Source organism: Bufo bufo, chromosome 6, assembly GCF_905171765.1.
Source record: "Bufo bufo chromosome 6, aBufBuf1.1, whole genome shotgun sequence".
NCBI classification, from domain to species: Eukaryota; Metazoa; Chordata; class Amphibia; order Anura; family Bufonidae; genus Bufo; species Bufo bufo.
Window position 1 is genome coordinate 125,227,153 of NC_053394.1, and position 26,083 is coordinate 125,253,235.

Consider the following 26,083-nt stretch of genomic DNA (forward strand, 5'->3'; position numbering starts at 1 on the left):
GAACCCGCATCAGAGAAGATTTTACCTTAGTCTAACTCTGAATCACTATCTTCAACAACTTGTGATAGAGATTTTGATGTGGATGGTCCTGGGATAGCCATGGCGAATTTAGCGTCAACCACTGCCCCCACAGTTCCTCCTTAATCAATGTTCTCATGCTGAATTAAGGAAGGGGATTCCTCCGAGACCACTTTGTCTGTGCATTTCTGACATTTCTTAGTGGAAGCAGGAAGGGTCTTTTTACAAATAGCGCATCTCTTTTGTGATTGCATTATAGGGCAAAGAGAGCTCAAAAGCCCGTGGAGAGCAAAGGAGACTCTTAGCCATCAAAAAAATGAGGAAGTATAAGCCATCACCTATGAGCAGATTGTATGCAGGTACTATCACCCAGTGAATATACAAGTTGACAAAAATTATGGACCCTCCTGGAGGAGGCTTACCGGACTGGAGAATCAGATGATTTGCGGCCAACATCTCCTTCAGATACCAGGGACATGGCACACCTTGTGAGAAAGTCATGGCCGGACTGGGCGCGCAGCCTTAGGGGAGGGCATCATGACGGGGGTTTGGTTTAGGGAGACCCCAGTGTATAGGTTAGGTGGAGTTAGTGGGGATGGGAGGAGGAATCGTTGGAAGTGGGGGGATTGGGTGGTTTAAGCTTAAGGGTGTGGCTATAGGGTTAAATAGGGTAGCTGAGGTGAGACCGGGGGCCATTTTGTCAGGATCCAAAAGAGCGGGTACCTTGCGCTTGAGCTGGTGACCGAAATGGAGCAGCTGGAGGAGACCATCGCTCGTTTCAGGGCAGCAGCGGAGGTCTGCGGCGCCGACTGGATTCAGGCGCAGGTACAGCAGATGCTCCAGGGGGCGGCTGAGGCTCCAGCTGGGCCTCAGCCAGAGTTATTCCGGCCGCGGCGGGCCAGGCCGCCGGCGCGCTATAGCCCGCAGGCTTCTCAGTCTGCCCAGCCCCCTCACAAGGCTCAGCGCCGCAAGCGGAGCCCCTCAAGGGACCCTCCACGCCGGGGGTCGGCGGGGAAAGCTTCCTCCAGTACCCCCCGGCGTGGGAGGAATCCGAACAGTAGGCGGAGCCTGCGGGGTGGCCGGGCCCGGTCACCTCGTTCTGCAGTGATTGACAGCGTGGGAGAAGGACCAGGAGCGGGGGTCGTCAGCCCAGGACCGGAGGTTGAGACCCCTCGGCGTGGACAGGTCGGCGGGAGGAGCGGGGCTGCTGCAGTCGTTCCGGTGTCCGGCAGCAGGCCCCTGTCTTCAGTGATCTCGGTGCGCATAGGAGGAAGCCCCGCCCACTCCATCGCAGCCCAAGAAGATGGAGGGCCTAACGTCTCTAGCCTGGGCCTGGCTAGGGGACTTGAAGATGAGGCGGCAACGCAGAGGAGGGAGCTGCTGGAGTCCGGATTGTCGGCTGGTGGGGACACAGCACCCAGGTGAGGCCTCTTGGGGAACACTAGCACAGTTTGTTGGGGGGGCTGGGGGTGTTGGGGGGTCCCCAGTAGATGTTAGCAGAGGTTTAGGGCAGTTGTTGGGGGGGGGCTGGCAGGTTTGCTTGCGGGATGGGGTGCGGGGGGGCGTCTCCGTTACCAGCGTGGGGGGTGTCCGGGCCCTCTGGGGAAGCGAGCGTGGTTGGGGGGGGCCAGTGTGAGTGGTGGGACTGTGTCGTCGTCGGTGCAGACGCATGCGGGGGGTGCGGTTGAGGAGGAGACGGTTCGGTTGGATGATAGGGCAAGGGGTGAAGTTTATGTGTGCTTTGAGGGCCCTTGGGGGGCTCATTTGAAGCAGGAGGTGAGGGAAAAGATTTGGAGGGGGGAGTATGTAGAGATTTTCTCTTTGCTTCCTCTAGATAAATTTAATTTGGATAGAGTGAGACGGGATGAGGGTAAGAAGGAGGAGGAAGAGAAGCGAAGATACCGCCTGATACCGCGTACGTTTGCAAACTGGCTGCAGGCGTTCGCGATATTAGCGAGCGTAATTGGGGAGAAGGCGCCGGAGTGCTGTTCGGCGTTGTTCTGCTATTTGGATGCAGTTGGGGAGGCGTACAGGGTGTATGGGGGAATAGCGTGGCTGCGGTACGATGAACAGTTCCGGCAGCGGAAGGCGGTGAGGCCAGAGATTAAGTGGGACCACAAAGATATAGCTTTGTGGTTGAAGGTTACTGCGCCGGTGAGACAGGGCCAGTCCTTTCGGGGGGAGGCAGGAGGTAGTGGGCAGTCTAATGTTGGGTCAGCGTTAGCAAAGGGGCTATGTTTCGCATTTAATGATGGAACATGTAAATTCGGAGCCAAGTGCAAATTCAAGCACGAGTGCTCAGTGTGTGGAGGGGCTCACGGTGCAGCGCGATGCTTTAGGGGGAACAGACAGAGGGGGGGGGGGATTTCAATAGCAAAGGGGGAGACGCCGGTACGTCTGGGAAGGATGGGCCCGTTTCTAGACAGGTATCCGGATAGAGAGGCGGCGGCGTTGTTGTGGGATGGGTTTTCAGTTGGTTTTCGGCTCCCGTTTGTTCAGTGTGAAGCGGTTTTGCTTAGAAAAAAATTTGAGGTCAGCATTGGAGCATCCGGAGGTGGTGGCTGAGAAACTGGGCAAGGAGGTCAGTCTAGGCAGGATGGCGGGCCCCTTTTCGGCTCCACCATTGCCGAATTTGCGGGTGTCACCATTGGGGGTGGTTCCGAAGAAGGAGGTGGGTAAGTTTCGGCTTATCCACCATCTGTCTTTTCCGAAAGGCTCGTCGATCAATGACGGTATTGACCCCGCCTTGTGTTCGGTGGTCTATACCTCATTTGATGCGGCAGTGCAGTGGGTTAAGAAGTTTGGGAGGGGGGCGCTGTTAGCAAAGACTGACATCGAGGCGGCGTTTCGGTTGTTACCGGTGCACCCAGACTGTTTACACTTGTTGGGATGTTATTGGGGGGGGGGGGGGGGGGGGGGGGGAGTTTTTTGTGGACAGGTGCCTGCCTATGGGCTGTTCCCTGTCCTGCGCGTATTTTGAGGCGTTTAGCTCGTTTTTGGAATGGGCGGTGGCGGACTCGGCGGGGTGTGAATCCATCATTCATTACCTAGACGATTTCCTATGTATTGGTCCGTCGGGTTCTAGGGTGTGCGCTTTATTGTTGCATACTTTAGAGTCGTTGTTTGGGGTCTTGTTGGCTACGGACAAGACGGTAGGGCCGGTTACAGAATTTAGTTTTTTAGGGATAGTGATTGACTCGGGTAGGATGGAATGTAGGTTGCCCTTCGATAAGTTAGAGGATTTGAGGGGAGAGGTGGCAAGGGCGTCTCATTTAAAGAAATTGCAGTTGCGGGAACTGCAGTCGCTGCTCGGGAAACTCAATTTTGCTTGCCGAATCATGCCTATGGGGAGGGTGTTCTGTAGGAGGTTGGCTATGGCGACGGGGGGGGGGGGGGGGGTGATTTCGCCTCATCATTATGTGCGTTTAGGTAAGGAGTTGAGCGGACTTGAGGGTGTGGAGTTCCTTTCTGGAGCGTTATAACGGTCGCTCGTTGTTTATGGGTGATGTGGTGAATTCTTTTGATTTCGAGTTGTTTTCGGATGCAGCGGGTAGCAAGGGCTTTGGGGTTTATTGCCGGGGCAGTGGTGTGCGGGTCAGTGGCCTGACAGTTGGGTAGAGCGAGGCTGGGTGAAGAACGTGGCTTTGTTGGAGCTGTTTCCTATTGTAGTGGCGGTGGTTTTGTGGGGTGACAAGTTCCGAGATAGGAAGGTACGGTTCCACTGTGATAACCTAGGGGTGGTGCAGGCGATTAATGGGTTGTCGGCTTCGTCGGAGTTGGTGGTGAGGTTGTTGCAACGTTTGGTGTTGGAGTGTCTGTTGATCAATGCTTGGGTGGTGGCGGTTCATGTACCGGGAGTGGATAACGGGGTCGCTGATTCTCTCGTTCACAGTGGGACCGTTTCCGGCAGTTGGCTCCAGAGGCGGAGGAGTTTGGGAGGGAATGCCCGAGTTGTCTATGGGAGGTACTGGACGAACGGTAGCAAATCTTATTAAGGCATCGCTGGCACCTAGGACGTGGGCGTTATATCGGAAATCATGGCAGTACTGGGAGGATTGGTGCAGTAAGTTGGGTGTGGGGGAAGGGGAGTTAGAGGTCCCAATGTTGTTGTTTGTGGGGCACTGTAGGGAAGAGGGGTGGTCGGTGTCAAGGATGAATAATTGCATGGCCGGTTTGGCATTCGGTTTTAAGTGTAGGCAGCTGCCGGATGTAACTAAGTCATTTTTGGTAATGCGGGCGATGAAAGGGTGGCGAAGGGCGAGTACGGGGGGGGGATAACAGGAGACCGGTGTCCTTCGGGTTATTGTTGAAGTTGGGGGAGCAGCTGGGGGGGGGGGGGGGTGTTTTTCCGCCTCAGAGGTTCGGTTGTTCCGCTTGGCATTTTCCTTGGCATTCTTTGGGGCGTTAAGGGTGGGGGAGTTGGTGAGTCCGTCAGTGCGTAAGGCTGGGGGGGTTACAGATGGCGGATGTGGAGTTGTTCCAGGACAGACTGGAATTCGTTATTCGCCGGTCCAAGACGGATGCGGAAGGTCGGGGTCGGAGAGTGGTATTGTTTGGGGTCCCGGATTGCGCCATGTGCCCAGTGAGGAGTTTACGGGATTACTGGGGGGACAGGAGGAGTGGGATGTTGCCGCTGTTGGTGCATGAGGATAATTCTTTTTTTTTTTTTTTTTTTGTCGCGTTTTCAGTTTGCGGCGGTTTTTTCAAAATGCCTGGTTCGTTTGGGCTTGGGGCCGGAGGGGTACTCGAGTCATTCTTTTAGGATTGGGGCGGCAACGGAGGCGGCGAGGTGGGGGTTGGGCGACGAAATTATAAAAAGAATTGGTCGTTGGGAGTCTGTGCGGTTTAGATCGTACATTAGATTGCATAGTCTGTGAGGGAGCGGCCGGGGGGAGTGGTCGGGGTAGGATAGGTGGATGGTGTTATGCAATGTCATTATTGTTTGTTCTTGGGTTTGTTTCTCGTTGCAGATGCAGTGCCGGCCCTAGTTTGGATCCTCGGGCATTCGTATGTCTTTTGGGGGGCCGTCCAGGCAGCGGTTCGGCCGGACGGTCAGCAACTGGGGTTCTCGAGGTCCGTGGCGGTGGTGAGGTGGATAGGGAGAAGAGGTATGGTTTGGGCTGGGGTGTTGCCGGAGGTTCACAGGTTTGCAAGGCAAGACAGGGCTCCCGAGGTCTTAGTTTTGCACGTGGGAGGTAACGACCTGGTGGCGCGGCCGTTCCGGGAGTTGTTGCAAGGGATAAAATTTGACTTGCTGCGGTTGTGGGTCCTGTTCCCGCGGATGGTGACGGTATGGTCCGATATTGTCCCTAGGAAGGTGTGGAGGGATGCTCGTTCAGTGGTAGGTGTTAATAGGGCACGGGTTAAGGTGAACCGGGCAATGGGACGGTTCATGGCCAGGAATGGTGCTGTGGCAGTGAGGCATTTGGAGCTTGAGAAGGGTGTAGGGGGGTTTTGGCGGGCGGACGGGGTGCATTTGAATGCGGTTGGCTTGGACATGTGGAGCCTTGCAATCCAGGAGGGGATTGAAGTGGCCTTGCGTTTGTGGAGGAACGCGCAGACTTAAGGCGGTCAAGTCTGTGCGTTGGTGTCGGGGGGAGGTCCTTGAAGTTGGTCATATTCACAGAGGAGGATGCTGGGAGGGCTCCATGGTTGGGGCTGGACTCCCAGTGGTGACGGATTTTAAAGGGGCCATTCAGTGGTGCTTCTGAGCTGGAGGACAACGGCTGGAAGCAAGATGGCTAACCCACTGGGGTATTTGCGGTTGTTTGGGGGCTTCAAGGACTTCCCCTCGGGGGGGTGGAGAATTGTTATTTATTATATGTTATGTTATATGTTAATAAAAGACGGCTGCTGTGGCCGATTTATTCCAACCCAGGTGTCCGTGTGTCATTTTGGAGGGCATGTTGGGATGTGATAGAGGTGAGGGTTGGTTATGGGGTTTGGAGTGGATAGCGGGGAGTATGGTTAAGGGTCGAGCGGTGGATAACCAATACCACCGTTAAGCCAAGGGGCAGAAAGAACATACAGCACGGTCCAGAGTCCCACTCTCGCTGCCTTGCGGATTCCAGAGCCTGGGCGCCATATTTCAGCACTCCTCCTCATTTTTAAAGCGGTGGGGGACACCAGCCGGTGGACGTCACTTCCAGCCTGATGACTTCCCGCCTCTTCAAAGTTAGTGCGCATGCATCCCCTGGAACAAAAATGGCTGCGATCCTCCACCCCCCAACACCACCTCACCTGCTCTCGCTTCCTAGAGCAGGGACAACAGCCTGGAGTTGCCAGCATCTGCCGGACTTACACTAAGGGGTAGAAAGGACCAAGAACCGTAAGTCCAGTGTCTCTGCCCCCTGCATAAGCCCTCCGGTACAAGGACCAGGATAACAAACCCAAAGGCTGTGCGCTCTGTCTGCACCGACTCTTCTGTGCTCCTGAGGGACAGGAAACAACTGGAACAGGATATTGGAGGAGGCATTTTATTGCACTGATCTAGTGGTTTCCTGCCCTGAAGAGGCGGAGTAACCTCCAGGCAATGCCGTTGTGGAGGCAAGAGGAAAAAAGGCTTTAAAAAGTCGCAAGCTGCGATTTGGCCCTTGGCATTTTTTACAAAAGTGGCATAGTAAGGGCGGGAAAACGGAGTGGCCAACATCCAAGGCAAATTTATGTTCTTTCACACCAGTTTTCTGGTGCAAATTAAGTCAGAAATCTATGGCAGCTCATGGGTTTGGCATTGCTGGATTCTCAAACCATGATGGGTATTGAGATATTGGGTTCCTACTTAGTATTGGATCTGCCCTTTATCTCCTGGCTACTCAATTTCACTCATGTATATTCATGCTGCATTCAAATTGAAAAAGGAAAAACTAAAATCTTGCGTTGATATAAGTATTCAGACCCTTTACTCAGGACTTAGGTGAAGCCCCTTTGGCAGCAATTATAGCCTCCAGTCTTATTTGGTATGATGCCACCAGGTTTGCACACCTGGATTTGGAGATTACCTGCCATTGTTCTCAGCAGATGCTCTCAAGCTCCATCAGGTTGGATGGTGACTGTCAAGGGACAGCCATGTTCAGGTATCTTCAGAAATACTGAATGGGTTCAAGTCAGGGTTCTAGATAGGCAGTCAAGATCTCAGTCAACGAGAGTCTGCGGAATGACATGAGGACTGCTGCACATCAATACCCAACCCATCTACCTTGAAGGAGTTTGGCCATTTTTCCAGGCAAAACTGCTCAAAAACCCTAGCGTCAGTATGTGCTAAGCTAACAGTGACATAACCCATCAGACCTGCATCAGTATACTTTTTCTACAATTAAAGTATTAGCTTCCAGAGGTTGAATACTTATGCATATGAAAGTCTGTCTTAAAAGGTTTGCGTCACAATAAAAAATATTTTACACCTTCAAAGTGCTGCGTAAAGGGCATGCTCTTTATATCAAATTAGTTTCCCTAGATTGTGATATTGATAACCTATCCTGAGGATAGGTCATCAGATTGGAGGGGTCCAACACCACTGTGGATCAGCTGTTTCAGGAGGCCACGGCCCTCACAACTTAAGCTACTTTCACACTAGCGTTTTTACTGGACGTTACTTCTGTTACTGATAATACAACCATCTGCATCCATTATGAATGGATCCAGTTGTATTATCGCCAAGACGGAGCAGTCATGAACTCCATTGAGGCAGAGAAAATGGATCCGTCCCCATTGACTTGCATTGGGGGTCATGCCGGATCAGTCTTGCTCCACATCCCAGGATGGAAAGCAAACTACAACATGTAGCGGTTTGCTCTCCAGTATGGGAACGCAACAGAATGCATTTTGGAGCATTCTGTTCAGTTTTGTCCTCATTGACAATGAATGGGGATAAAACTGAAGCATTTTTTCCCGGTATTGAGCCCCTATGACAGATCTCAATACAGGAAAACTAAAGCGCTAGTGTGAAAGTAGCCTTACTAAGCACAGCACTATACACTGGATTGCGGCTGTGCTTGGTATCGCAGCCCAGCCCCATTCACTGACTGCACTGATTGGATAATAATGTCAGCCTGTGCAGGGACACATCCTCACAACTACATGTCATTGATGACATATCCTAGCGATATGCCATCAATGTCCCAGATGGGCAAACCTTTTTAAAAAGGAGAGTTTGTACATAATCCCCGTGTTCCACCTCATACATTTAAATAAGCTTAAATTAAAGTCTACTGGTAGATTTCAGCTCTGAATGCCATTGTTTCCACTAACCCATTTGATTTTGAACATATTCACCCTTTAACCCCTGTACAAGGATCTGGACTTCACTGCAGGGGAGTCACCAGACCTATTGCAGTAGTCCAGTTATGATTTACAGCTGGCCTACAGGAGGGATCATTAGTTATAGTTCGAGATCAGAGCAGGCAGAGTTCAGGCACACACAAGAAACAAGTCTGAAATCAGGGCTAGCAGCAGAGCATCACAACGTTAAGCAGGCACAGGACGGTACATGGACAGACAACCAATAAGCAACTTAGCAAGGAACTAACACTAGGAACCCGATTGCTCAGGCATGGAAAGGAGATCAGCAGCACAGTGTTATAGAAGAAGCTGACCAACAGTTAGAAGCACCTGTACAGTTGCACACAAGGAGATGTAGTGAAGGCAAATGTGAGTAGTAGTTCAACGAGTAATGTTCCTAATAGACACAGCGAGGCAGCGATGGGCGTGAGCCGCCAACAACTGCAGAATCGCGAGTGCAGCTTTGGACCAGTTACAGGCTGTAACTAAAGACTAGTATAAAGTTAATTTAAATCTGATTAATACTGTATGAAAAATGGTCATTAAAAGGAGAACATAATTCACTGAAATCGACCTCCCCTCAAACATGCGAAATATTTTTATAGAATCAATTGGCAATTTGTAAAATTTAGCAAGAAGAAATTTTTATAGCTGCACCATTAAAGAGCAATTGCTTCACAACGTCCTCTATACACAATCGTTCTGCTCCCTTCAGCAAGGCTCAGGGTGTCCTGATGAATTCTTCATTCCTGCATTGTGGTCATAAAAAGGTAAAAAGCAGTCGGGAGCAGTCAGTAAACAGCACAGGACAACCTGAGGCTACTTTCACACTGGCGTTTTGGCTTTCCGTTTGTGAGATCCGTTCAGGGCTCTCACAAGCGGTCCAAAACGGATCAGTTGGCATTCTAATGCATTCTGAATGGAAAAGGATCCGCTCAGAATGCATCAGTTCAGTCTCCATTCCGCTTTGGAGACAGACACCAAAACACTGCTTGTCTGATGAAACTGAGCCAAACGGATCCGCCCTGGCACACAATGCAAGTCAATGGGGACGGATCAGTTTTCTCGGACACAACCTGGCACAACAGAAAACTGAGTCATCCATTGACTTTCAATGGTGTTCAAGACGGATCAGTCTTGGCTATGTAAAAGATAATACAAACGGATCAGTTCTGAACAGATGCAGACAGTTGTGCTATCTGAACGGATCCGCACAAAACACAAGTGTGAAAGTAGCCTAATTTCTCAAGTCCTTTCACAGCTGGGCAGGTGATAAGCTCAAGGACAAAAGATCTGATATCTCAACATACCGTCCCCTTCCTGCTCCAAAGAGCACTTAAAAGGGACAATTCTATTTACAGAAAAGCAGTCGCCTCATCCCCGGGGATACCATAAAACTGTACTGCAGCAAACAGGCAGTGCATGCCAAAAGAATACATTACAAATAGAATGTACATGTCCCATGTCTATGTGTTGTCCTATAGGCCCTACAAAGTACCAGAAGTATAGAGATATTCTCTTAGGCCACCTGCACACGTTACGGATTACGCAGCGCAATACATTACCAGTAAATGAATCAGATTTGACAAGTTTGCAGTGTGGATTTCACAATCCACAGCATCTCAATTGTTTCTGTAGATTTTTAGTGCGGATTTCAACCTTTGCGTTACAAATTGTGAAACTGGGGCAAATCCACATCAAAATCCCCAAGTAACATGTCGATTTTTTGCAAGGTATTTGTGTAGAAACGCAGAGAAATCCGCATGAAAACCTCCAAGGGGTTGTCTGGGTTCAGAGCTCATTTCATGCCGGTGACGTACCGGGCTCTTCATAGTGTAAGCTAGGCGGAGGCTTCCACCTAGCCGTGAGCCCAGTGACGTCACCGGTACTGATGGGCGGGCTAGCCTACAAAACGGTTAGGGAAACGCTAAAGTCCAAACCATCAGAGCCAGTGACATCACCGAATACACTGCTAGGCGGGAGCCTCCACCTAGCAGTGTGAACATGGAAACAAAGAAGCCCTTGCCCTGCGCTGGATCGCCCAGGGCAAGGGAGAGCAGCGGAGCACGAAATGCTCCGACGCTCATCTCAGAGGGGCTGTCTGGGTGAAAGTGTGGGTATGTCCGGTTTCAGCTCTGAACCCAAACAACCCTTTTAAAGCTACCTGCAAACGGGTGCAGGTTTACAAACGTAGTTTCCGTGCAGATTTTCATGGGGATTTCTCTGCATTTCTACACAAAATCCTTGCAAAAATCTACACGGACTACTTGTTTTTTGTTATGTGGATTTGCCCTAGTGTCACCATTTGTAATGCAAAGGTTGAAATCCGCACAAAAAAAAAAAATATCAAACAATCGAGATGCTGCGGATTGTAAAACCCACACTGCAGACTCGTCAAATCTCATTCATTTAAGGTACTTTCACACTAGCGTTTTTCTTTTCCGGCATAGAGTTCCGTCCTAGGGGCTCAAATCCGGAAAAGAACTGATCAGTTTTATCCCCATGCATTCTGAATGGAGAGCAATCCGTTCAGGATGCAAGGATGTCTTCAGTTCAATCTTTTTGACTGATCAGGCTTTTCAGAAAACTGTAGCATGTTGTATTTTTACCTCCGTCCAAAAATCCTGAACACTTTTTGATTGAACGCCGGATCCGGCCTTTTTCATATTGACTTGCATTAATGCCGGATCCGGCGCAGTGTGTTCCGTCAAACCGGATCTGGCTTTTGCATGTTAAACCCGAAAAATGTTTAAAAAAAAAAAAAAAGTAAAAAAAAAGTCCATAAATGGCGGATCCGTTTTTTTCCAATGCATTTTTTCATTGTGATCAAAATCCTGATCAGGATTCAAATGTAATCTGTTTTCACACGTTTTTCCGGATCCGGCGGGCAGTTCTGGTGTCGGAATTGAACGCCGGATTCAAACAACGCTAGTGTGAAAGTAGCCTTAGGCTCAGTTCAGACCTGAGCGTTTTACAGCGCGTTCCTACGCGCTGTAAAACGCTCAACAAGGAGAAACCAATGCTTCCCTATGGGAATGGTTCTCACCTGGGCGTTTTACAGCGCGTACGATCGCGCTGTAAAACGCCCGACGCTCAAACAAGTACAGGAGCGTTTTTTTGGGCGCTTGTCGCACGTTCCCGTACATAGACTTTCGGGAACGCGCGACACTGTGTGTACGCTTGTCTCTGTATGCGCGATTGTAAACGCCCGTACAATCGCGCATACAGAGCGCTCCTTTCAGAACGCTCAGGTCTGAACTGAGCCTTAGGGTACTGTATTACGCTACATAATCTGCAACGTGTGCAGGTAGCTTAAGGTAGAATATTTCCATACTTCTAGAACTTTATAGGGCAACACATGGAGACATGGGACCACGCACATGTAATCTATTCTTTTGGCGCACACTGCCTCTTTGCTGCAGAACAGTTTTATAGTGGCCCCGGGGAAGGGGCGACTGGCTTGCAGTAAAAAAGGACGCCCCTTGAGAAACAGGGCCGTCTCCCCCTCCCAGTACCAATGGTATGAATTTACATACCCAGGAAACCAGAGCAACGCATAGAAAACATAAGCGCTGTAACACGACTTTAGTATGCCCTACACAGCCAGCTAGTTATGCGATTATGTCCGCTCCTGTGAAAGCTCCTCTTCAAATCTGCAGCAAACTTTTCTGCTGTATTTTCGGATACGTGTGGTTGTACCTCTCTAGGCTACCTGCACGTGTTGAAAATTCTGTACTTTTTTCACACAGATTTTCGTTTTGAAAAACCACAGCATAAGGCCTCCTGCACACGACAGTATTTGTTCACGGTCCGCAAAACGGGGTTCCGTTGGTCCGTGATCCGTGACCGTTTTTTCATCCGTGGGTCTTCCTTGATTTTTGGAGGATCCACGGACATGAAAAATGAAAAAAAAATCTAAGTCAAGTTTGCCATTGAAATGATAGGAAAAAACGGACACGGATCACGGACGCGGATGACAATCTTGTGTGCATCCGTGATATTTCACGGACCCATTGACTTAAATGGGTCCGCGAACCGTTGACCGTGAAAAAAATAGGACAGGTCATATTTTTTTCACGGCCAGGAAACACAGATCACGGATGCGGCTGCCAAAGTCAATGGGTCCGCGAAAAAAAAACGGAAAACGGAACCACGGACGCGGATGCACACAACGGTCGTGTGCATGAGGCCTAACATGCAACATTACTAGTGTACCGGCAAAATGAATGAGGTTTGACAATTCTCATGTACCACTGACATGGAACTGCCATGCGGATTCAGAAATCAGAATATCAATTGTTTGCCCAATTTCATACCTTATGTTTATGTTGAGTGGTTTTCCCCATAGGCTTCAATGGGGTTGTTAAACAAAATCTGCAACAAAAGAAACGCATAAAACAGTACAAAAGAAAAAAAATAATAATTAAGAAAGCACCAAAACCAGGAATAAATAGTGCGGATTTATATAGTTTGTTGCGGATTTTCTGCATGCAAAAATGTGGGTTATTTTTAACCATTAAAAGACTTTTTGAATCAGAATAACCGTTTAACATTTCTTAACTTCCAGCTGAAAATTGTTTTAATTGTTTTAAAGCTTCTTGAAGGCAATATGATCTTGATATGCTTAGCTGCATATCCCAACCAAATGTGCAGTCAGAAGTGGGAGTTATCCTGTCAACTGAACGTTTCGGTGGGAGAAGTCGCTAAACATTAAAGTGCGAAGTGATGCAATTGTAAGTATCACCCAATTGTCCTAGATCCACATATGGTAGGTAGGTACATAGTTATTCTTTGTAGAACCTAAGAGATATGCTCCTTAAGGATCTAGGAAAGCTGTCTGATATCTTCCAAGCCAAAGCGCTGTATCCATCTCCTTAAGGCCTCATGCACACAACCGTTCCGTTTTTGCGGTCCGCGAAACAAAACGGAACCCGCCCGTGTGCATTCCGCAACTTGCGGAACGGAACGGGCGGCCCATTGTAGAAATGCCTATTCTTGTCCGCAAAACGGACAAGAATAGGACATGCTATTTTTTTTTTTTTTTTGCGGGCCCACAGAACGGAGCAACGTGTGCTGTCCGCATCTTTTGCAGCCCCATTGAACTGAATGGGTCCACACCCGAGCCGCAAAAAAATGCGGGGTCGGAAGCGGACCACAACGGTCGTGTGCATGAGGCCTAAAAAGGTTGTCCACTATTTTCATATTGATGGCCTATCCCAAAGAACAGCCGATTAGTTGGGTGTGGGGCGTTGGACCTCCACAAAACAGCTGTTCCAGAGCAGCATCTTGGTACAAGAACACATTCAAGGTGCCAGTTTTATAAATGAAATAGTTAATAGCCATCCTGGGTTTCATAAATCTGCGGGAATCCTCAGCGGCTTGTGATATTCTTAGGGCCCGTTCACAAGGTGGAGTTTGCAGCCAGTACGTTGGCAAGGACAGAGCCAAAATTGCATCTGCAGCCGTGTGGTGTCCACTTTCCATTCTAGGTGATGGGAGGCTGAGCTGAAGCTCCTGGGCCTGAGGTTTAAAGCCACGGCAGGTGTCCACTTACAGATTAGCTCCATTCAATAGCTAATGCACGAGCAGGTCTGAGGCATTCAAAGTGCACAACCACGGCAGAAATCGCATCAAAAATCCGCCAGGTGAATGGGCCCCATATTTACAGTATGGGGTATAATATCCCATATACGAGTCCCAGTTGCACCACTTGACAGCAATATCCACATGAGCACCATTCCAGGGAATTGTAAAAACCCCACAAGACCCACCTACAGTGTAACCTCCAAAGAGAAGTTAATTAGGAAGTCACTGTGATCCACCAGCATTGCTAACAAGGAAGTTATCAAAGGGTCACTGAGCATTAGAAATGAATACCTCTAAACACAAGGATTTCCTACAAGAATTCTTCTCTACAGCTCACAGATCTCATTGATTGAAGGTTTCAAAGCAATGCTGACTCTACAGGGAGTACTTTGCCAGAGGCTTCAATGAAAGCCAAATGCAGGAAATTCACCATCCCCTATATATTTGCTGGAACGAGTACAAGCGCTATATAACAGGTGTCCTCCTACGACTTTTAAAGTGCTGGATGATTGCCGTATTCTCAGCACACGTCCAACAACTCGTTCTGTATGTGCTCAAAAACCTCAGTAAGGTGCAGAACTTCCTGGAACTATAGTCTATTCAGAGCCGGTCCAGCACTCACAATACCCTTCAGTAGCACAGCTTGAAGGGAAATTCTAATTAACCCAAAATTGTTTAAAAAAAAAAAAAGGCAAACGTTCTTTAGCTGTCCTCTTCTATCATCCATTCGCGAGACTTTGCATAATTACTTCATAAATTATTTGTACTGTTAAAAAAAAAAAGAACAACATTTCCTGAACTCGGGTTCGGTTCCAAGGTACCATTTAGAACCAGAGTCGATTTGCTCATCCCTAATGATTATCACCCCAGGTCCAGCCTATGCTGTGAAGTTTGTGGAAAGGATCGCCATTTGTGAACACCCGCTTTTAAGTTATTAAAAAAACGATGATTTTAACGAGGACAAAAACTTTTGCCAAGTGAAATATGTAGTTGATAGTAGCTAGTCCATGAATAATCTCTACATGAAAGAAGGTTCATCCTTCGCCTGGTGTCAACGAACATGTATGGTCAGTTTGAAGGACAGCCAACATGGGTTTAATTCTATATTGCTTTGTCTACATAACAATTGTTCCCCAGAAGATCCATTATTTAGTGCCTGTTCATACACATTAGATGAAATTAAGTAGATGAATGGTCACCTTAAAGAGGTATTCCCATCTCAGACATTGGTGGGATATCGCTAAGGGTACTTTCACACTAGCAGTATTCTTTTCCGGTATTTAGTTCCGTCACAGGGGCTCAATACCGGGGGGGGAAATCATTCCGTTCAGTATGCATCAGGATGTCTTCACTCCAGTCCCTTTACGGCAGGGGTGCACAACCTGCGGCCCGGGGGCCACATGCAGCCCTTGATACCATTCTGTGCGGCCCCCAACCATCTGGTAACAGACATGTATGCCTATGTCTTGTGGCTGCTTACATGTATTTCTGCCATTAAATGGGAGTCCTGGAAGTGTAACTAGACATTAATGGTATATAATGTGTGTTCAATATGCCATAAGTACAATATTTCAGTTGTTAATACACCTTTAAATTTTAATTTCGGCCCTCGTCATTGGTTCATTCTGGCAATGTGGCCCCCTACCAGGAAACGTTGTGCACCCCTGCTTTACGGTATTTGGCCGGAGAAAATACTGCAGCATGCTGCGGTATTTTCTCCGGTCAGAATTCCGGAACACTTGCCAGAATGCTGGATCTGGCATCAATTCCCATTGAAATGTATTAATGCAGGATCTGTTACCCAGTGTTCCGGAAAACCAGATCCGGTTTCCCAGTCTACGAATGCGCAGACCTTTAAAAATGTGAAAAAATAAATAAAAAACCGCAATTAGACTTACCGGTAATTCCGTTTCCTTGAATCCACCATGACGGCCCACCTTGAGATTGACCCTTGACCTCTGTAGGGGCAGGAACACATAGAGAGTTTAAGAACCCCCCACCCCTCCACCTCCTCAGTGCTTTACAATTACCCGAAAAGGTGGAACAAAAGTAAAAGGATATTAATCCATACCCTTAAACTCCTATCTATCCGTAAGTATGAAAAGATATATTCGTAAGCATATATCTCCCCTTTTTTTTTTTTTTTTTTTTTGGGAAGGGGAATAGTATGGGCCGTCATGGTGGATTCAAGGAAACGGAATTACCGGTAAGTCTAATTGCGGTTTTTCCATTTCATCCACCATGACGGCCCACCTTGAGACATAACAGATAACTAAAAGGGTGGGGATAACGCCTGTAAAACCCTCCGGCCGAAAAGAGTTTCATTCGAATCCGGAAGATTAAGACGGTAATGTTTTACAAAGGTATTGGTGCTTGACCAGGTTGCAGCCTTGCAAATCTGGTCAAGCGAGACTCCTCCTTTCTCAGCCCAAGAGGAGGCAGTGGCCCTAGTAGAGTGGGCCTTAACATTATCAGGACTGGGTATATTCTGGAACCTGTAACAATATTCAATGGTGGATCTGATCCATCTGGCTATGGAAGACCTAGCTAGTTTCTTTCCCTTATTTTTCCCCGAAAACTGAACAAGGAGATTGCCATCAACCCTAAAATCCCTGGTATAATCCAGGTACTGGATCACTGTATCCCTGACATCTAAGAGATGTAAATTAACACTAGACCCTGAAGATTCAGATCTGGGGATGGAAGGTAGAAAGATCTCCTGTTCCCGATGGAAGGGAGAGACTACTTTTGGGAGAAAACCTGGATCGAGAGTTAAACGGATGTGATCTTGGGTGATCTGGAGGTAGGGTTCCCTACAAGAAAGGGCCTGGATCTCTCCAATACGTCTTGCTGAGGTGATAGCAATTAGAAAGGCAGTTTTTAGGGAAAGGTGTTTTAAAGAGATTTCTGATAACGGTACGAAGGGAGGTTTTGTTAGGCCTTCTAGGACTATGTTAAGGTCCCAAGTAGGAGCCCTTGATTTCAGAGAGGGTCTCAATCTTGAAACCGCTCTAAAGAACCTCCTGATCCATCTGTGGTTAGCTAGGCTGCAGTCATAAAAGGAGCTGAGAGCAGAAACCTGGACTTTCAGGGTACTAGGTCTTAGGCCCAATTCCAAGCCGCACTGTAGAAAATCCAAGATCCTATTGATGGGAGGGGAGGAGGTGTCTGGGCGCTCCACTCCTAACCAGGAACAGTATCTCTTCCAGATCTTTAGGTAGATGGCAGACGTCACATTTTTCCTACTGGCCCTTAGGGTAGATATCACTTTTTCTGAAAGACCCCTGTTTCTTAATGTCTCGCTCTCAGGATCCAGACTGACAGTTTGAATATCCCGGGGTCTGGATGACGTAGAGGGCCCTGGACTAGAACATCTTTCTGGAAAGGGATTTCCCATGGATCTTCCAGCGATAGCTGTTTTAGAGTGGAGAACCAACTCCTCTTCGGCCACAAAGGGGCTATTAAGATCAGAGTAGTTGGTTCCCCTAGGAGTTTCTGGATGACCCTGGGAAGAAGAGGTATTGGGGGGAAGGCGTAGGCCAGGTTCCAATTCCAGTGTATCGATAGGGCATCGATTGCCCAGGGTCTGTCTTCCCGGTTTAGGGAGCAGAAGCATTCCACCTGCGCATTCTTTCTGGAGGCGAACAAGTCTACCTCCGGACGGCCCCATCTTTCCGAGATCTTCCGGAAGATGTCCCTGTTCAGAGACCATTCTCCTGGATCTATCGTCCTCCTGCTCAGGAAATCTGCTATGGTATTTTCGCAGCCCTTTAGGTGGATGGCGGAGAGAGATAAGACGTTCTCTTCTGCCCAGGAGAAGATTCTTCTTGCTAACACACCCAAAGGCCGTGACCTTGTCCCTCCTTGATGTCGCAGATAGGCCACCGTTGTGGTGTTGTCGGACATTACTCTTAGGTGTTGCCCTTTTAAAAAACTCTCTCCCCTTACTAACGCCTCCAGGACTGCATACAGCTCTCTGTAGTTTGAGGATTTGACTCGTATCTCGGCTGGCCAGGAGCCCTGTAGAAGATGATCTCCAATCTTTGCACCCCAGCCTCCGAGGCTTGCGTCCGTGATAACCTGAACTGCCGGATGTTTCTGCCACTGTAGGCCTCCGAGCAGTCTTCCTCTTTCTTTCCACCAGTCTAGGTCTGTTTTTACGGCCTGCGGGATCCGGAAAGTCTTGTCCAGACTTACCTGCTTCCCGTCCCAGATGCCTAGGATCCAACTCTGGATCACCCTTGTGTGGCCTTGGCACCAGGCAACCGAAGGGATGCAGGCTGTTAAGCTTCCCAGGAGACTCATGGCCTTCCGGATGGAGCAACTGCGAGACCTCTGAAATGCTCGGATCTTTTCCACTAGAGTCGTGGCCTTGTCCCGAGGGAGGAAGGTTCTTAACAGGGATGAGTCCAGCTCCACACCCAGGAACCTTATTCTCCTGGATGGGATTAGGGTGGATTTCTTTAGATTTATGATCCAGCCGAGATTGTTTAGGAATTCCGAGAATCTTTGCGTAGCTCGGAGGTTCTCGGACTGTGTTTTGCCCAGAATCAGGAAGTCGTCGAGATATGGGATGATTGTAATTCCCTCTTGACGAAGATAGGCCACCATCTCTACTACTACTTTTGTGAAGACCCTGGGGGCCGAGGAGATACCGAAGGGAAGGGCCACATATTGAAAGTGATGGATTGATCCGTCTTGACCCTTTATAGCAAATCTTAGATACCTCTGAGAGAGATGATGAATGGGGACGTGGTAGTAGGCGTCCTTTAAATCGATCGATGTCATGAACGCCCCCTTCAGGATCAGGGGAATTATGGATGGGATTGTTTCCATCCTGAACCTCCTGTATAGAATGGACTTGTTTAGGGGTTTTAAGTTTATAATGGTACGAAAGGATTGGTCTGGCTTTTTTATTAGAAAAAGGCTGGAATAAAACCCTCTCCTTTCCTCTGGGATAGGGACCCTTTGAATCACCCCTAGGTCCAAGAGGTCTTGGACGCCCTGCCAAATTTTTGGAAGTTCTGATCTGCGCTGGTGTGAGATGCAGAATCTTCCTGGGGGGACTGATGCGAATTCTATCTTGTAGCCCTGAGAGATTACATTTAGAACCCAGGGATTTGAAGTTACCTGTTTCCAGGAAGATAGAAAACCCATCAGTCGCCCCCCTACTCTGGCGTCACTGCTGTTTGTTTGGTCTATTTTGGGGGTTGAGTATGAAGCCTCTTCCTCTCCCTCCTTTGGGATAGCTCCATCGGCCAGTTTTCCCTTTCCCCCTGTAGGATCTCTGCTGAGGCTGGAATTGACGAAAGGGCTTCTTTTTAGAATCTTTCTCCTCTGGGAACCCCTTTTTCTTGTCTGCTGCCCCCTCTAGGATTTTATCCAAAGTGGGACCGAAGACAAATTCCCCTGAGAAGGGGATGGAGCAGAGTTTAGCCTTGGAAGCCTTGTCCCCGGACCAGGCCTTCATCCATAAAGCCCGCCGGGCTGCATTAGAAAGAGCCGCATCCTTGGCTGAGAAGCGGATCGACTCTGCAGAAGCATCGGCCAGAAATGCAGTGGCGGAGCGTAGAAGAGGGAGCGAGTCTCTGATCTCTTCTCTTGGGGTTTTATTTTTCAGGTGTACGTCCAACTCCCCTAGCCATATATGCATTGCTCTAGCAACAGAAGTAGCAGCGATATTAGTCTTGACCCCAAACATGGCTGATTCCCAGGATTTTTTTTAGGAGCCCGTCCGCCTTTCTATCCATAGGATCGTTCAACTGTGAGGAGTCTTCAAAGGGTAGAGCGGTCTTCTTTACTACCTTAGCCACTTGTAGATCCACTTTAGGGGTCTGATTGTAAGGTTTGCATTCAGTCGGATCAAAGCAGAGCCTGTTTCTGAACTCCTTAGGAACGCCTAACCTCTTCTCCGGGTCTGACCATTCTTCCATTATCATCTCCTTTATATTTTCATTAATAGGAAAAACTATAGGGGATTTAGATCTAAGGCCCCCAAACATTTCGTCTTGTACCGTACGAGGTTTAGGGGTATCCTCGATACCCATTGTGGATCTAACTGCTCTCAGCAGCTCCTCCATTTCATCAGCGGAGAAGAAATATTTTTTATCCTCGTCCGGAATTTCCCCGTCAGACAAGGGTTCCTCATCAGGAAATTGTCTGGATGAGATGGAAGCCACTTCCACCTCCTCGCCCTCAGAGGAGGAGATAGCGGACAACTTGCGTTTCTTGGAGGGGATAGGAGTACTAGCGGGGGTTGTCAGGGTGGCTAAAGAGGACTTAATTTCGTCTGCAATAAAAGATTTCATTTCAGACAGAATATCTGGTTGTTCTTCTTTCCAAATTTCCGATGTGCAAGATTTGCACAACCTTTTTTTGTAGTTCTCAGGGAGACGCTTTGAACAAGCGCAGCATTTTAGGAGTTTGGATTTTGGCTTTGACTCCTTGCTGCCCTGGAGAGGAAACAACCAGATATGCCAATTAGAATTTCAATGTCAAAAGACTGAAATATATACCCCCCAGAAGGGGACTCACGGTACTGGCAGTAGTGGGATCAGGGCCTTCCTGGCGGGGAGCAGGTGTCTCAGACATCGCGGTGCTGCAGTCAAGAGCTGGAGGGAACCGCGGTCTCTTTCCTTTTCAAATTTCCCGGCGTCTGACGTCATCAAGCTGCGCCTCTAGTGACGGCAAGAGCCGGTGCCACACGAGCCTATGAGAGGATGCGTGCGGCGTCCGGCCTGCCTCCTCGCCGTACCTGCTCCCCCAGCCGGTCACAAGCGCCCAGCATGCAGAGGAAGAGCGTCGCATACCGCACACCGCGCGCCCATGAATCCGGCACCCCCGACTGCTTCCCTAAGGAGGGAAGGAAGTACAAGAGGTATGGGGGAGGGCCACAGGCCTCAGCATAGGCCGAGACGAGGGTCCTCGATGTTCCAAGCTGGCCAGCCTTAGCCCATGCCGCGGGAGGCCAGCTGGAGAACCTGCAAAGCAAAAACTAACGATGTAATCCTCCCTGAGGAGGATCCTCTCCACGTGTTGGCCCCTGTAGGGGCAGGAAAGCACTGAGGAGGTGGAGGGGTGGGGGGTTCTTAAACTCTCTATGTGTTCCTGCCCCTACAGAGGTCAAGGGTCAATCTCAAGGTGGGCCGTCATGGTGGATGAAATGGAAATACTGGATCCGTTTTATCAGATGACACCGGAGAGACGGATCCGGAATATCAATGCATTTGTCAGACAGATCCGCAACCATTTGCATACGGATTTCCAGGTCCGGCAGACGGAACTGCCTGCCGGATCCTCACAACGCAAGTGTGAAAGAACCCTTAAAAGTATATTACCAATGTCAGATAGGCGCAGGTCGCACCTCATTTCCAGACTGGGTCCTCCTAAAGTGAAGAGCACACAGCACAAGCATTTTTTATCCTCCTTTCACCGCTGTGGAACTTCCAAAAATATCTGAGCGAGCGAGCTCGGAACTCCCATAGAAGTGAACAGAGAATGTCACGCGTGCCAGTGAATTGGCCTTCACTGAAGGGTCCCATTCTGGAAATAGGAGCAGGTTCCAGAGGTTGAACCCGCAACCATATGACATTGGTGAAAAATCCTAGCAATATGCAACCAATGTTGGAGTTTTACGCTTTAAGGACTTAAATCACATATCAGTGATGAAGCAGAACACATCCCTTAATTTTATTGTGTTTAAGCACACCTCATCGTTTTCCCACTGGCTCAGTGCACAACTTTGATCCATACTGCAGACCAAACACACCAAATGAAGTCTATGCGTCCATAAAAACCACTGAGTGAAGATGTGTTCTGTCAGCGGTCTTCACTGATCACTGCTAGGAGATGCTCTGGACCCCACTGTTCAGGCTAGTAGTGCATGCACAATATGGATGACACACAGAGCAAAAAAAAAAAAAGACAAACACCAACAATGGACCCTTCAAAGATCTTGTCATGGATGAAACAACGACCATCTTCTCATGGACGTGCAAATAAGACCTCTGTGGAAGCCAAAACGTTGACCATACTAGTTCTTCCATGTGTTTATGGGAAAAATGGGTGACAAGGACAAGATGACAAGACATGGCATTCTATATAGACCAAGGCTGCATGGAGATGTGTGGTCACCTGGAGAGAAGGTAATTACAGCAACCACAAGTCTTTCAATGTGGATAGAGTTCTTGCAATTATCTTAAAGGGTTTTCCAGGATTTTAATAAAAGTATCTGATCGGTGGGGGGGGGTCTCACATTCGGGAGCCCCACTAATCAACTGTTTGAGAGGATAGGTCATCAGTAGCAAAATCCTGGAAAACCCCTTTAAAATGATCTGCAACTTCTTCCAGAATGAAATAAATCTGCTGCATATGAATATACCCATCAAACCCAACAGACTGACTACACAAGATATTATCACACTTGCTTATGAACTATTCCCAAGGAACACAAAGCAGACATCTCGTAAGGGTATGGTGGTTAATTATTCACAGATTACGACCATTTATCTCTAAGCGGTTTACCGTCTATTATAAGCTTGTACGGGAGATATTGCTTTACATCACCAGCATGTAAGGAGATATTCGGCATAGATGATGCTACAAATAAGCTCTTGTACTTGCGAGATGGATGTTACCAACAGGGTGATAATAACTGCATCTCCAGCCATCATACATGGCCTAGGGAAAAGACTGTGGAGCTGCTACACACTAGAACAGGGATGCCCAACCTGCACCCTCCACCTGTTACAAAACTACAACTCCCAGCATGCTCTAATAGCTGTCCAAGCATACTGGGAGTGGAGATTGATGGTTAAGCATCCCTGCACTAGAATGTCAAATTCCAGGTAATATCTCTAGTGTGACAGCAGCAGTTGTCCTGAAAAACCTAGGGTTAAAAGTTGTCGAAACAGTGCAAAACAGTCAGCATAGTACGGATTGGAAACACACACACAGGACATTTATGGAAAGGTTGGACATTGGGCAGCCAGCATCAACAGATTTCTGCTATGTGCAGTCTAAACAAGCAAGTTCTCTGAACTAGATAAGTATCTAACCGATGAGAGTCCAACCACTGGGACCCCTCCCAAACACGGGCACAGTGGTCACATGCCTTCACTTGAATGTAGTAGTGGTCAAGCATAGATGCTGCTACTCCATTTCACTCAGCCATCTCTGGCGGTCCCATCGGTTAAACACTTTTCAATAGATGGTAAAAGAAACAATACCTTAAAGGGATTGTTCAGCCCTGGGATCTTTTCTACAGTCTCAAGGGGTGTCACCCGCCGGACCCAAGTTCCCAACACCGCTAGCACCCGCCCCCTTTTACTTGTGTCGCTGACCTGATCCCGGACTTGCTGGCTGCGCGGGCATGAGTTCAGTCACTTCAGCGCGCAATCCCCGTGCCCTCCCGCAGTGGATCACGCGCTGCAGGACGGGATTGCGCACCGAAGACACTAAACTTAACTCATGCTCGCGCAGCAGGCAAGTACAGACTGTACAGGATCAGCAACACAAGTACTGGGTGAGGGGGGGGGGGGCAAACTACATAATTTAGGGCAGTCCGGGGGCAAAATTTACTTGTGTGGGGGAAAACTTTACTTGTAGTGGGGGGCAGTGTGGCGGGCACATTATTTAATGTGGGGCAGTGTGGGGGGGCACATTACTTAATGTGGGGCAGTATTACTATTGAGGGCATTCTAGAAGGGAATTACTATTGGTGGGACTATGAGGAGCACTATTACTATGGGGGCACTAATATTTCTTCAGGATAGTATTTGTGGTATTGGGGAGCGCAGTGAGCAGCAGGATAACACTGTGGGGACTCCAGGTTGGGGGGAGGATGATAGAAAAGTGAGGACACTAAGATGTCTGAGAGAAGTGTCCAGACCGAATGGAGAAGATGGTGACAGAAGATCTACATTGGAGGAGACGTCACCTGGAGGCCCTGGATGTGAGAGGTACGTGCTGCTGTATAGCAAAATGTGGTGTGTGGGGGGAGGGGGACATAGAGAATTGGGCCATATTCATTGGCGGCTGTAAATATAGTGTACTTATGTATGTGTACCATGTATATGGTGTATTTATGTGTATGCGTGTTGGATATAGATCGTGTATGTGTCGTGATGCCGCGGGTCCACAATTGAGTAGGGAACCTGGCCTTAAAAAATTTTTTTAATCCCACCCCTGAACTCCCCCCTCCCAGTTACCGCTTAGGTCGGTCGGCAGACTCAGTGAAAGACGTGAAGTGACATTAGCGGCCCCGTGGCGGCAGGGCGGAGCTTTATGGATGTCCCCTACGGGACTTGTCCCGAGGGGGGGGTGACACCATTTTCTACCGCACCAGGTGACACCAGCCCTAGCAACGCCACTGAACATGTAGCAAGATTGACCACTCAGTGCCCTGAGGGTAAATGCACACCATCAGGATTTAAGTGCCGAGAACCCACACTGAAATCCGCAGGAAAATCCATGTGGACAATCCGCATCAATTGGTGAGGATCTACGTAAGAATTTGTAAATACGATGCAAATTTTCCAAACGCAGATCCGCACGCCATCCTGATCGTGTGCCTTTAGCCCAAGCGTCCAGCCACACGGCCAGGTTTCTGCATGCAGTTTTGGAAGCCAAAACAAGGATCTAGTTTTTAAAATTCTCTCTCCTTTTTAGATCCACTCCTGATTTTGGGTTCCAAAAACCACATCAGGAAACCTGAGCTAATTGGGAGGCGACCGCCGCAGCATCTAGAAGGGCCCCAAAACTGGTCGTCACAGAACTATATACAACCAACCACAATATCGGAGGACACAGGTGGGCAGCTCAGGGTTAATAAACTAAGACATGGTTCCAAATTTAAGGAGAAAAGCTAGCAACGCAAAAAAAAAAAAAAAAAATCATAATTCTAAATAGAATTTTACCCAAAATATTAAAGTCTAGGATAATCAGCTGAACACATTCAGTCCGCACTCACCCACCGGACAAACGGCGAACAGATTGGTCAATGTCTCATTATTTAACCAAAATCTGACGGACTTGAAAGAATTCCCAACTAACGGCAGATCAGAGGGTGCACTGCCAGGACGCCGAGGACCAAGATTAATAAAGATGCAAACTCTGCCCCTCTCAAGCATTTACATTACAATTACAATTCTGCACCAAACGATAAGCGGACGATCGGATGCAATCAATTAAATCTAATAAATTACAATCAGGTTTTTGGCTAATCTGCCTGTGATCTGGGCACATTTTGGGGCTTTTCACTACTGAATCGGTTGCAGTTAGTGCATACATTTTTCTAGGCAATCACTTATTAGACTTATTAAATTGTAAGCAAAAAAGAAACCCATGAACATCACCAAGAAGCAGGGTTTGGTCCTGAATGAATAAGAACCTGATCCCTCGGCACTGGACAGAACCGCATGCACCTACCAGCCTTGCACGGATCCTTGTAGTCAGGTTCTTCTGGGTTCTCCTCCATGAAGTAGTCAAACCCAAATGGATAATCCTGCCCCAAGGCCAGGCGGATGCCCCACAGCAAGGTGAGGGCTAGAGATGTCAGAGCGCACAGCCTCCTCACATGGGATCCACTCATTGCTGGACGCAGAGTACAAGTTTGGAGGGAGGACGCGGGGCTGCTCTTTGTGGCGGGGGTGAGGCTGCAGGTGGGCAGAGATGTTGGGGTGCGGTACAGCGCCGAGCAGGAGATGATAGTTCCGGGGGGATCGGGGCTGCAGGCGGGGTATAAGGGGTACAGGGGCGGGACGGGGCGTGGCTACAAGGCTGCGATCTCTCGTTAGTCCCCGGCCAGGGTGTTCCTCATTGGCTGCCCCGTCCAATAAGCCGCGCCCTGCACACGCCGCTCATTATAAAGGGGGCGGTCCTCGGAAAGCTGCCCTCAACTTCTCCGCCAGTGCTGTAGTGTGCAAAGCACCGGACGCTCTAGGACACGAGCACGGTACCGGGTGTCCTGCCGGCACGTAACACAGCACCCTGTATAATACCGGTATCTGACACTGCACAGCACCCTGTATAATACCGGTATCTGACACTGCACCCTGTATAATACCGGTATCTGACACTGCACAGCACCCTGTATAATACCGGTATCTGACACTGCACTGCACCCTGTATAATACCGGTATCTGACACAGCACCCTGTATAATACCGGTATCTGACACAGCACCCTGTATAATACCGGTATCT

At 48.7% G+C, this 26,083-nt stretch overlaps 2 protein-coding genes across 2 annotated transcripts in view; both read right to left on the reverse strand.

The window, feature by feature from the left end:
- Window positions 1-25,568, reverse strand: part of TLL2 (tolloid like 2) — a 183,156-nt gene extending 157,588 nt beyond the window's left edge. The window contains exon 1 of the mRNA XM_040437476.1: window positions 25,309-25,568. Within this exon, the coding sequence (XP_040293410.1) occupies window positions 25,309-25,471 (163 nt within the window). The 5' untranslated portion in view covers window positions 25,472-25,568. The remainder of the gene's footprint in view (window positions 1-25,308) is intronic.
- On the reverse strand, window positions 16,037-17,637 carry LOC121004993. Its single transcript, XM_040437477.1, has 2 exons — window positions 16,753-17,637; window positions 16,037-16,721 (listed from the first exon to the last, which is right to left on the reverse strand). The coding sequence occupies exons 1-2, from the start codon at window positions 17,591-17,593 to the stop codon at window positions 16,654-16,656; spliced, it is 909 nt and encodes a 302-aa protein (XP_040293411.1). The 5' UTR covers window positions 17,594-17,637; the 3' UTR covers window positions 16,037-16,653.
- Window positions 25,569-26,083: the final 515 nt, after the last annotated feature.